We start from the raw sequence: 13,752 nt of genomic DNA, 5'->3' as shown, positions 1-13,752 counted from the left end.
CAAACATCTCTTGCATCACTCTCTATCACCCCTCACAGTGATCTCTGACTTTAAAAAGGGGCAGTTATATTCATATTGCCCCTCAGCTTGCTGTTAACAGTGTGGTCTGCATCCAAAACACAAAGGTGAGCTGATGTATAATGGTGCCTACATAATTGATGCATTCAAAACTGATGCAAGAAAGACTGGCAGGCTTGCCAGGGGTGGGAACAGACACCAATTGTGAGATTAATTGCTTCCGCTAGTTAAATGGGTTTGTGGATTTCATTTTCTCTATGTCAGTCAGAAACCTTCCACAATGTCAGGGGCAGGCAAACTTCATTCCAAAAGGAACTACATTCCAAATGAAGTGGGGCGAAATACAATCATCACAGCCACAAATGTCTCAAGCATTTAAATAGAAAGGATGAATATAAACTGTGTTAAGTAAACAAAAATCAAACCCTCTGATCCAGTATGGACTATATTTTAATTACTAATCCAAAAATCTCATAAAAGAGTCTCCAGCAAATACTCTCAAAATATTTATAACAAAACAATAATTAAAAACAATAATCTCAAACAAACAAAAAATCTCAAAACAAATCATAGCAAAAGATATAATACAGTATTAACATAAAATCACTTCTTGTTGTGTGCTTTCAAATTGCTTCTGACTTATGGTGACCCTAAGGCTAACCTATCATGAGGTTTTCTTGGCATGTTTACTACATGAAGACATTAAAAGGACTGGGCAGATCAAAAAATTGTTGTTGCTGTTGTATACCTTCATGTCATTTCTGACTGGTGGAGACCTTAAGGTGTGGGAGTATCTGGGGCTGAGAGTATGTGACTTGCCCAATGTCATCCAGTGCCATATTACAATGCTCAAACTACTACACCATGCCGGCTCTCCAAAAGATTTTTACCAGTTACCAAAAAGAAAGTAAAGATACTTCAAACAAACTTCTAATGAGAGTATTTCAATAATGCAGTGCCAGGAAAGAAAAATCATCCCTCCTCAGCGGGCGACCAGAAAGCAAGCAGCGAATCTGAAATTGATATTAACACTACCAGGTGTCAGGTGAGAACAGGTGGTCTTACAAGTAAGTATTTATAGGACAGTACGCTACCGTACTGATGGTAGCCTGTTTAACTTAAGCCGCCTGAGGGCCCGCACTAAGACTCCAAACTATCTAGTCCGTGAGCTGCTTTTTGCTGACGATGCTGCCTTTGTTGCCCATACAGAAGCAGCTCTGAAGAGCCTAACATCTTGTTTTGCAATAGCTGCAGAGCTCTTTGGACTGGAAGTCAGCCTGAAGAAAACGGAAGTTCTCTACCAGCCGGCACCTCAGGAAGAACACTAGCATCCCCACATCACTGTAGGCACATCTGTGCTTATATCCGTCCAGCAGTTCACCTACCTGGGAAGCATCATCTCCTCAGATGCCAAGATTGATAAAGAGATCAATCACAGACTGGCAAAGGCATATAGTGCATTCGGAAGGCGTCACAAAAGAGTCTGGAGTAACAAACACTTGAGGCGAAGCACAAAAATCAGTGTATATAGAGCAATTGTACTGTCTATTCTCCTCTATGGGTCTGAAACATGGGTCACCTATCGCCAACAACTACGACTCCTCGAACGCTTTCATCAGCGCTGTTTACACACAATTCTAAATATACACTGGACTGACTATGTGACAAATGTTGCTGTCCTTGAGCAAGCAGGGATCACCAGCATTGAGGCCATGCTACTGAGGACGCAGCTGCACTGGGCAGGACATGTTTCTAGGATGAAGGACCATCGCCTTCCAAAAATAGTATTTTATGGTGAACTCGCCACGGGTCAGCGTAAGAGGGGTGCCCCAAAGAAGAGATACAAGGACTCCCTGAAACAACATCTCAGGCTTGGCCAAATTGATCACCAACAACGGTCTGCCCTGGCCTCACATCGAGAGGCATGGAGATGCACTATCCACGATGCTGCAGCCTTTTTTGAAAGCTCATGCCGAATGAATCTTGAAGAGAAACGACAACGCAGAAAGAACCGCAACCCGGAAACATCACCCAAGGAGACTTTCCGCTGTGCTTTCTGCAACCGGACCTGTTTATCCCGGATTGGCCTTTTTAGTCACCAATGTGCTTGTACAAAGCACGGGATGAGTCCTTCCTGAATCTTCATTCGCGAAGCAAAGCCAGAGATTTATAGGACAATGCTGACAGTCCGAATTGTGTCTTGAAATGAATGAATATATAACATAACTAAGAACACATGAGAAGTACTCCATAGAAGTAGTGCTTGGTGGTAGAGAGCCAGTGTGGTATACGGGTTTGAGTGTTGGAATAGGACTCTGGAGACCAGGGTTTGAATACCTGCTTGGCCATAAAAAGCCCACTAGGTTTCCTTGTGCAAGTCACAACCTCTCAGCCTCAAAGGAAGCCAAAGACAAAATTCCTCTGGACAAATTCTGTCAGGAAAACCCTGTGATAGGTTTGCCTTAGGGTCACTGTAAATCAGAAATAACTTAAAGGCCCCCAACAAAAAAGTCCCTGATGGTAATTTTGGCCAAAATTCAATTATTAGTATCACATAGAACAGACTGACTGATTTAATGGAACTTACATACGTCTTGACTTACCTAAGTCCCCACTGTATTAATGTAGTTCATACTAACAATTTGATTTAAGCCTATGTTTATGTATTCTGAACTAACTATAATTTCTAAACAGATTGAAAAGGAATCCTTGTATACAGTAAATTGCCTTAACCTAAACAAAATATTGCAAGTGCATGGTTAACTTTGGCCAGATAAAAAACACTGAGCTTCATTGCAGGTGAGAGGTAGACAAGATGACCTTTAATTCAGCTGTTCCCTACGGTTCTACATCTCCAAGATGATGAATGCTGTGTTCCTGCTTTCCCAATATGCCTTACAGCTTTTTAAGAGTCAAGGGATGAAGCACAGTAAAGAACGCTTCGTGATGAATTAATCTCCACTCTTGCCTGCATGACATGTTTCACAGTTTCAAATAGATGTTAAAGGTAGTCTGGGCATACAGTATCATACTATTTCAATAGAAACAAACAGCACCATATGGATTCATAGGCCTCCTAGGGCAGAGCATCTCAATCAGCCCCCCCATTGCTGCAGAGACTGAGACATACTGAATCTAAGTCCCAACAGGTAGTAATCTATCTATGACAATGGAACTATGGAAAATAGAGATCATCATCAAGCTTTCAAGCCAGTTTAGAAAGCTAGGAGTAGAATGTGTCCTGCTACACCAAATATTACTTAGAATGGACTCATGGCCTTCATGAAGCCCTAAGCTGCTCCCGAAAGAGCTGCCTCAGCATGGATAATGAAGTCCCTCTGCACGATAAGCCAAAAGGACACCAAAATCACCACCAGGGTGAATTCCACCAACTCACAAAGGGAAACAGTTGAACAGCGGGTTGAGCAGTATGCCAACAGAATCCCTGTTCTGTCCTGGTTACCCATCTTTGACACACACTCAAAGGAGCCCTTGTGGTACAGTGGCTAAATGCCAGTATTGCAGCCACAAGGTTGTGAGTTCGATCCCAGGGGCTCCTAGGTTGACTCAGCCTTCCATCCTTTCGTAGGAGGGTTAAATGAGTACCCAGCTTGTTGGGGGCAATTACCTTACAGCTTGTAAACCACTTAGAAAGTGCTGAGTTCACTGATAAGCGATATAGAAATGTACATGCTATTGCTACTGCTATTGCTAAAAAACAACAACAGTAGACTGTGGGACAGGGCACCTGTTGAGAGAGATGGAATCATGAAAGTCTGTTAAAACACCACCCCAATGGCCACACAGTCTGCACCTGTTGTTGTAAAAAGAAAACAAGCAGACAAAGCTGAGAAACATTAACCCACCAGATTCCTTCAGTCAGTCTCAGTAATGCAAGCCAGGTCAGCATGCCTTATCCAGGATCAGGTCCTGGATCATAGCCTCTTTTCCATTTATTGATCTAGCACTAAGCAACAGCCTTTTCATCCCAAGGGGATCATTACCAAGTCTATCCAGACTATTTAATTCTTAAAAATCCACTCCTCAGGCCCTGGATCTTTCAAATGGAAATCAATTGTTTTCTCAAGATGTAAGATTTAGATCTAGAAAAATCCACCACAGTACCAGAATATCAAGAAGTCTTTGTTCAAAATGGAAGGCACAACTAGAGATATTCCTCCATTTTCAATATTTTCAGAACAGAAAAGGGGCCTAGACTACTGTCACTGTAACAGTCATTTCACTAAATCAAATTATAATGGATCCAAACTGCTGGCATTTGTTTAAATTAAAGATTTAGTCAAAGTTCTAATATCATACGTTTCTAATAATTGGGTTTCCAGGACAGTCACTATCAATCATGATTTAAATTAATATAAGTCTCCCTTTATTACAGGCAACCAAAATGGTAGCAGGTGCACAGAAAATAATCTCCTAAATGTAGTCAGTGATCTGAAACCTAAAACAAGGATGTTATTTGAAGCAGCTTTCATATAAAATTATATTTCAAGATTCTCTATCTGACAAATGATGTGAATTTAGCCAATTCAAGATGGGAGGGGTTGCAATCTAAGCACTGGGTCCATTACATACCCATATTGCTGTGCAAATTTTTCTGTTTTGGGGTCTTAAACAATCATCTTGATTTTGAGAGAAAACTGAATTGCAGAGTCTAACAAGATAATATTTGGAATTCCTTACAAAACAACATTTCTGTAAAACCTGTATGCATCCAAGAATGAAGTTTTGTTTTGCAGATATATCAATGTAACCTGATCACTATGGGCCCAAACAGACTGGTCCAAATAAAGCTGCTTCGGGTCACTTTGGAAATATGCTATTTAAATGATGCATGCGTCCTAAGAGTCTGGAAGCTGTGCCAAAGCCATGCTCCAGTTCTAAGGACTGGAGTGCAGCTTTGGCGTAGCTTCTGACCTCTTAAGATGTGTGTGTCATTTAAACAGCATACCTCAAAGTGACCCGAAGCAGCTTTATTTTGCCTGTCTGTTTGGGCCCTATAACTCAATCACTTATAACAGTTACCACTATTCAGTTATCACTATAACATGATTATATATATATAGAACCAAAATAACTGGTTTCAGAATCCAAAATGAGCTAAGGTGTTATGTTGTTGTATTACTGAAAGCTATGGCTGGTATCCTGTTGGTTTATTATGATGGCTTAAGTCAGACATCACCATAATTTGCTCTTTTGGTCATCACAGAAGAGACTTCTCTTCCGAACACACCACAACCAAACAATCTCCCCCAAGTTACCCTGCAAGGAGGTTATCAGCAGATCTCCCTGCAGATGCACAGCACACCCAACTACAGGAAAACAGCCGGATGCATTGCCACTGATTTCCTCCCCCTCTCTGAAAACACAGAAATGGGCCTGCTGGGTAGGAAGATACTGTTTAAAAGATGGATTTGCAGAGGACAGCATCAGGCAACATAGTTTATGGAAATGATGCAGGGTCTCAGACACATGACTACCTTTTCCTATGTACCTTAAGCAGGTGATTCAAGTTTACCCAGCATCTGATATCACAGCCCCTGACTATCTTAGCTTTTAACATCATATACTGTACCCTTAAAAAAACACCTTGTGTCTATCTAGACCTGTACTTTTTACAATCCTCAAAGCTAATGTCTTTGATTGATCAAGTATTTAAGAATCTTTGAAAGTTCACAGAATCACAGAGTTGGAAGGGGCCCTATATGCCACTGTGTCTAACCCCTGCTCAATGCAAGATCTCCAGCTAAAGCATCCCTGGCAGGTAGCTGTCCACCCTCTTTTTGAAGACATCCAGAGAAAGAAACCACACCATCTCTCTGGGCAATTGGTTCCATTTTAATTATGTGCACGTACGTCAAAACGAACTATAATATTTTTTGAAAAAGAAAAGTAGCTTTGGCGAGAGGAACTGGTAATGAGGAACCAACAGGAGAGAGGAGTTTGCAACCCTTTCCCTCACATTGTTTCTCCCATATTTTCCAGATTGATGCCTAGAAAATAAAAGGATGGATGCTGATAAATGTTTGGAACATAGGAGCAGAAAGCAGTAATGGGTGGAATAGGACTTAGGCTGAAGGAACAGCCAACCACTGAAGATGTCCCGCTATATCTTCTGTGTTGCAAATGTTCTTTCCCCAGGCTTCTTTGCTGGAAGAAGAGGAAACAAAACAGTCTGTGGCATGTGTTTTCATGTCACATATAGGTCTTTACATATATGAAGAATCCAATACTCTGTTGAGTAATCTGCTGAGCTAACAGTCTCTAAAAGTAAAGGTTTCCCCTTTGACACGATTTTCTAGTCGTGTCCAACTGTAGGGGGATGTGTTCATCTCTGTTACTAAGCTGGGGGAGCCAGTGTTGTCAAAGACGACTCCGTGGTCACATGGCCAGCATGACTAAATGCCAAGGTGCACTGTTACCTTCCCACAAAAGTGGTACCTATTTATCTACTTGCACTTTTACATGCTTTTGAATTGCTAGGTTGGCAGAAGCTGGGATTAGTGACTGGAGCTCACGCCATCAGACAATGCTTGGTGTCATGGCCAGCCAGGCTGAGGACTCAGAAGAGGAGGCTGAACCAGAGGAGTCCTGGCCTGTGACTCAGCAGCCCAGCCTCCCCCCAGCAGAGGTTCCAGGCTTGGAAGACATAGAGGAGCAGGATGAAGTCGTACCTACCTTCAGCCTGAGAAGAACAGAAAGGGCATGGCTGTCGATCCATGAGGTTATATGAGAAATGCTCAGCAATTACGAAACAGTTGTGATTAGGAACTGGGCTAATATAAACAGCTGCAAGATGCCGAGCTTCTTTGTCAGACCTTATCTGCGTTTCCTGGCGAAAGCGTCTTGCTCTGACTCCCTTGGATTTGTTGCCTAAAGCCTTGCCTCCTGAATTACAGACTGACCTAGAACCCTTGACCCTGGACTGGACTTGCTGACCTCCTCTCTGGAATCCTGGACCCTTGGCTTGCCTCTGACTCTACTCTATTGGACATTGGATTGGTACTGTGATACTGGACTTGGTTTCTTGCTGCTATAAAACCTTGTATTTGTTTGTTTATAAAGTGGACCTCAGCCTTTATCAGCAGTTCTGTTGGCTGCTTTCCCAGACACTTGGGTCTTGAACTGCCAATCTGTCAACCTTGCGATTATCAGAGTCAACATCTTACCCACTGCATCACCACATCCCTAATAGTCTCTACTGAGACAAATATATCAGTGTTGCAGCGATACTGATCCCATTGCAGTTATCTTATTTTTCACCTATTTCACAGAAATGATAAAAAGGTCTAATGAGTGTTCTGATTATCATTAATTATACTCACAGAAAACAGAAAAGGGAACTATTCACAATTTGAAACTTTTACTGGCATTTACCATCCAGTTTCCTAAAACATTCATCTCTGCATCCTGCTTAAAACAATTAATGTAATCATTGTGCTATGGCTTTGCCTTGCATTTAATCTACTCCTGATCACAAAAGAGCAAAATAATATCAGACAAACGACTTACTTGTTATGCCACACAAAATTCCCTCTAATTCCCCAAACCCTTGAAAAATGGTTTCTTTCACTTAAGTGTAGAAAACTATGGTAAGAATCCAGATATAAAAAATCATTGGTTATCATCTACTTTTTTTTTCATCAACCTCTGCCTGCTTTATATCCAGTTGTGCAGTACTTTGTTTTCCTTTTCTTTCAGCTTATTCCACTGTAGAAAACTCCATAACAGCTCTTCCTGGTTAGAAGAATTGGACCTACTTTATTTTAAAATGTTATGAAGAAAAGCTCTATAAACAAGATGGGCTAGACAATGCTCCTGTTAGATGAATTTGTAACTGGATAACCAGCCAAACCCAAAGAGTGCTTATCAATGGCTCCTCCTCATCCTGGAGAGATGTGACCAATGGTCCTGGACCCATCACTATTCAGCACCTTTATAAATGACTTGGATGATGGAATAGAGGGCACACTTATCAAATTTCCTGATCAAATTAGGAGAGATAACTAATACCCCAGAGAAAAGACACATAATTCAAAATGACATTAACAGCTGGGCCAGAACTAACAAAATTAATTTCGGCAAGGAGAAATGTAAAGTACTACACTGAGGCACGCGCGCACACACACACACACACACACACACACACACATATATATATAATGAAATGCTCGGATATAGAATTGGTGACACCTGGCTTGATAACAGTGTGATGTGTCTGCAGTATAGTGTCTAGATCGAAGGAAGTAAGAGTGCCACTCTATTCTGCTTTGGTCAGACCTCCCTGGATTATTGTGTCCAGTTCTGGGCACCACAAAAAGAAGGATGTGGACAAGTTGGAGCATATCCAGAAGAGGGTGACCAAAACAGTGAAAGGTTTGGAAACCATGCCCTCTGAGGAGGGGCTTAGGGAGCTTGGTATTTTTAGTCTAGAGAAGAGAAGGTTAAGAGTGGACATGATCACCGTGTTTAAATATCTGAAGGGCTGTCATATCAAGGAGGAGACATACTTTTTTTCTGCTGCTCCAGAGACTAGGGCAATGGATTCCAGGTACAGGAAAAGAGATTCCATCTAAATATTAGGAAGAACTTCCTGATGGTAAGAACTGTTTGACATTGGAATATGCTGCCTCAGATGGTGGTGGAGTCTCCTTCTTTGGAGGTTATTTTAAAAAGGCTGCATGGCTCTCCAGAGTGCTTTGATTGTGTGTTCCTGCATGGCAGGGGTTGGACTGGATGGCTCTTTTCGGCTCTTCAGATGCTATGAAAATAGCTTTTAGGACTTCAAACAGATTGCACCAAAATAAGCAAAAAATTAAAATCCATCAATATTTTTTTAAATCTTAAAGCATTTTTCAAAATTAACATGTATTTGTCCTCTCAAGCAGCAATTAAAGTAAGAAAAATAACAGAGAAGAAACAAAGACAAAGAAAATATTCAGAACGGAAGATGACTTAATAGTGGCACAAAACACACACAAGCACTGTCATTCAGTCAGCTGCACTTTTAAGTTCAATATTGACATTTGAAAGAGAGGATGTTACTTAATTCCTGCAATCAAACTGGATTAATGAGTAAGGCCTTGTTCAAACTAGATTAAATCCCATGTTGCTCTGCAGCAATTTATAAGGACTCACTATGTGACTGAGCCATGTCAGCACAACAACATTTGAATTAGGCTTGCAATATGCATTTGAGTATTATTGATTTACTTACCCAAATAGATCTGTAAATAGTTACTGACCTGATAGCCTGGGATAAGCAATTACTTCAAGGGTCCAGAATATACAGATTTATGTCTAGTTTCTGAAGTGTGTATGAGCAGGCAAGACAGTAAAAATATAATTTGGTAACTTCTGGTGTGTGTGTGTGTGTGTGTGTGTTTAAAGGCCGTTGAAGGCCTAAAATAGGTCTAGGGGGAACTGCACTTCCCTGCTTGAGAGGCTTGCTTTTGGAGGTGTGTTTTATCATTTTGTGGGGCAATATTTGGGGAATGGAAGGGAATTAGAGGTCCTAGGTGCTGCACTAAACCACAGGTGATCTTGTGCTGGCACTTTGTTGTTGTCATGTGCCATCAAGTTGTTTCTGATTTACAGCAACCCTATAGCAGGGTTTTCACAGCAACATTTGTTCATAGGGGATTTGCCATTGCTATGGCTGAGAGAGTGTAACTTACCCATGGTCACCCAGTGCGTTTCTATCATTCGAACCCTTGTCTTCCAGAATTCTAATGTACAATACTCAAATCACAGCACCATATTGGCTGTACTGGCACTAGTGCAACACTATTTTCCATTCTGTTCATTCTCTCATTTCATTGACTAGAAGGTAAGATGTTGTAATATGCTTTAGCTGTGACAATGGGTTGGATTAGATGACTTTTAAGACACCACCAACTCATGTAATTCTGTGTAGATATTATTGGTTGACTGTCTGGAGATATAAACTTCATATGTTTCTTTTTTCCTCATTGGTCACACCAAAAGCACAGGAAGAGGAAACATACCAAACCTGTGCTTTTCCTCTCTTGGTTTTTTTTTTTTTAATGACATCCAAAGTCACTTATGCTTATCATTTTTGCTATCTAGCTTAGAATAACACACAATTTAATTTAACTTGATGGAAAGTAGATGTGGAAATTGTGGGTTTGTTCTTGTGCAGCTTTTCAGATGGTGTAGAAGTATATTGGATTATAATGGACTAAGGTGATTCCTAATGTTCTTCAGAACTCTTATGGTGCCAGAGCTTCTGTCTCCAAAGTAGACATAAAACATTGTTACAACTCACTATCAAGATTCCCACCGGGTTCCTGCATGTCCCTGAGTGCACCTACAAAGGCGTTCTGAATTATGATTTGTTTCCTAAACTCCATGGGAGCATGGGTGGTGAATCTTTTAGCTGTGTTTTTCTGAAAACCCAATTGCAAGAGACATATATGTTGTAAGTTGCCTTGGGTCCCAACTTGGGAGAAAGGCGGGATAAAAATAAAATAAATAAAATTCCTAGCTTTAATAATCAGTGCTTTTCATTTCAAAAGCAGACATTAAGGAACTCTTTTTGGCAAACAAATACACCATGGCTATAAAATGAAAACCATTATTAAAAACCTTTATTAAAATTATTTTATCAATTCTAGTTCTTCATTGTTTAGCCTAGCACTCCATTACTCTACAGCCCAAATCCTGTAGTTTTGACTTGAAGAGACCCATCGTGTTTTACCTATGTATTGACTCATCTCTCAAATATTGATGGAATCAGTCTACTCTAGTTGCACCTAACTAACCAGATGTCAGCCTATGATGATTAAGCCCAATGAGTACTATCCCCAAAGTTATGAAACTCAGACTAGAACAAAAACTGTTAATATCTGTCAAATCCCCCAAAGTATACAATGAACACTAACCTCTTTCATCTTGTCAAATTCATTCTGCAGAGCCTGCTTAGCAATCTCTACTTCTATTAACTGCTGTCTTAACTTTTCATTTTCATCTTCTGTGGTGGTTCGTTTTTCTTCCACATTTTCCAGCTCATGGTGAAGTCTAACTGAAACGTCCTTTGCAACCTAAATACAATGGCATTTGAAAGAGAAAAAAACAATATCACAGTAGGGCTACCTGTAATCAAATAATTTTAGAAAACTGTTTTTTGCCAAGAAAAGGGGAGCTGGTAGAAGTATTCCAAAGCTAGAGTTAATATCTTGACTAGTCATATTTTGAATCCAACACCATTAAAAGTTGACTAAAGTGTACTCTTGGTGATTTTAATTTCCAGACAGTGTGAGTCTGTTGGTATCCAGTGATTACCTGGTTGAGATGGCATTTTCAGGTCAAAGACCAACTGTCTGTCCATTAAGACACTGGACAGTTTATCCAATTAAAAGCTGGGTTGGAATCTCAGTAGCTTTTCTACACTTTTGTTAGTAGAAAAATATCCTTGACATTCTATCTGAGATTGTACATTTTAACTGGCTGATTATCAGCAGATAAATTATGGATACCAAGCTCAATTGATGAAAGTACATTTTCATTGGCAAGAAGGGTACACATTTATTTTTAAGATGTTTTACTTTTTGCACATCAAAGCAAAATGGAAAACAAACAAAACACTTAAGAGATCTGTTCCGTCAAAGAATGAGGGGTGGTTTCTTTTTCTTAAATTGTTACACTCGTTTGTCAATGAAGGCATTTATCCCAGATGCAGAAGCTTTGCTACCATGTACATTTATCTAAATTTAATCTACTCGCTAGTCAATTAGTTAGTTAAAAAACAGATGAGTAATAATTAATGTGAAGCTTTATTAATGTGAAACCAAATGCAATTCAAAACACACTGCAGAAATAATCCACTTTGAGACTGCTTTAACCACCCTGTCTCAATGCTATGGAATACTGGGAACTGTACTTTTCTGAGACATTTAACCGTCTCTGTCAGAGAGCTCTGGTGCCACAAAAAACTACAGTTCCCAGGATTCTCTAACACTGAGTCAGAGCAGTTAAAGCAGTCTCAAACTGGATTATTTCTGCAATGAGTTTTGGACCTAAAAAGACTATAATAAGGCAACAAAGGTAATCAGATAAAGGTTATTTAAGAACATCGCAGCACCACTTCAGCATCCCTCATGACATACACACTAAGTTCAACGAAGCAGATCTGATTTAAAGAATCTAAAGCAAAACAAAGGGCCACGATGATATCATGCTGTGTCAGAGACCTAGAATGATTCCTCGTACATTATGATTACTTAGCCAGATTAGTATTCTCCTATCATACTAAAGCAACTATTGATATATTACCTATCTCTCAGCGGCTTTCGATACTATAGATCACGGCATCCTCTTAGACCGCCTGAGGGGGTTAGGTATCGGGGGCACTGCCTTGCAGTGGTTCCGGTCCTTCCTCTCGGGCAGGTCTCAGAGGGTGCTACTCGGGGACTGTAGCTCCAGTAAGAGGTACCTCACTTGTGGGGTTCCTCAGGGGGCTATTTTGTCCCCGATGTTATTTAACATCTATATGAAGCCGCTGGGTGAGATAATACGGAGTCATGGTGCTGGGTGTTATCAGTACGCTGATGACACCCAAATCTATTTCTCCGTATCTCGTTCGTTGGCCTCGAATTCTGATGGCATCTCTTCTCTCAATGAATGTCTTCAGGCGGTAATGGGCTGGATGAGGAAAAACAGATTGAAACTGAATCCAGACAAGACGGAGGTGCTCATGGTAGCGGCCCCGAAACCAAGAATTGGATTGCAACCTCCAGTCCTGGATGGGGTCACACTCTCCTCCAGTGACTGTGTTCGCAGTCTGGGGGTGCTCCTTGGCTCGTCGCTCCTGATGACAAATCAGGTAAATGCGACGGTCAGGAGTGCCTGTTATCAGCTTCGGCTGATACGCCAGCTGCGCCCTTTTCTGGAAGTAAGGGATCTCGAGACGGTTGTGCACGCGCTGGTAACCTCACGCCTTGACTTCTGTAATGCACTCTACATGGGGCTACCCCTGTGCTTGACTCGGAAATTACAGCTGGTTCAAAACATGGCAGCCAGGCTTGTCTCAGGAACATCTAGGAGGGACCACATTACTCCGGTTTTGAGGTCCCTCCACTGGCTGCCTATCAGCTTCCGGGCTCAGTACAAGGTGTTGGTTATCACCTTTAAAGCCCTAAATGGCTTGGGTCCAAGCTATCTCAGGGACCGCCTCCTCCCGTACAATCCTCCCCCTGCTCTCCGGTCCTCTGGGAAGAACTTACTGCAGCCTTTAAAATCTAGGCTTGCGGCGACCTCCCAGAGGGCGTTCTCTGCTGTTGCCCCCAAACTCTGGAACGACCTGCCGGATGAGATCCGTCAGATAACATCATTAGACAGCTTTTAAAAAGTGGTCAAGACGGATTTCTTCCGGCAGGCCTTTCCAGACTAACCATCCCAGCCCAGGTTCCCTGATTCCCTCATTCCTCCCGTGGCCCCATCTCAGTGATGGTCGAGGATCAACAGAAGGATATCAGGGTTTTAATTGCTGTTTTTATGCTTGATGTTGTGTTTTTAATATGTTATACTGTTTAATATTGTCTTAAGGGGGGGAGGGATAAAGTGTTTTTAATTGTTATATTTTATATTTTACTGTTGTCAACCGCCCGGATTGGTTTGCCATAGGGCGGTATATAAATAAATAAATATTATTATTATTATTATTATTATTATTATTATTATTATTATTATTATTAT

At 41.0% G+C, this 13,752-nt stretch overlaps 1 protein-coding gene across 6 annotated transcripts in view; it reads right to left on the bottom strand.

Annotated features, from left to right (window-relative positions):
• LOC121916550 (protein SOGA3-like) overlaps window positions 1-13,752 on the bottom strand; it is a 49,220-nt gene that overhangs the window by 31,224 nt on the left and 4,244 nt on the right. For all 6 annotated transcript variants that reach the window (XR_006100886.1, XR_006100885.1, XM_042441811.1 and 3 more), the window contains exon 3: window positions 10,941-11,099. Coding sequence is in view for 4 of the 6 variants with exons in the window: in XM_042441811.1 (XP_042297745.1) it covers window positions 10,941-11,099 (159 nt within the window). In the remaining 2 variants the exon portion in view is untranslated. The remainder of the gene's footprint in view (window positions 1-10,940; window positions 11,100-13,752) is intronic.

This window comes from Sceloporus undulatus, chromosome 1, assembly GCF_019175285.1.
Source record: "Sceloporus undulatus isolate JIND9_A2432 ecotype Alabama chromosome 1, SceUnd_v1.1, whole genome shotgun sequence".
NCBI lineage: Eukaryota > Metazoa > Chordata > Lepidosauria > Squamata > Phrynosomatidae > Sceloporus > Sceloporus undulatus.
Note: the sequence above shows the minus strand (reverse complement) of the source record. Positions and strands in the feature narration are given on the sequence as shown.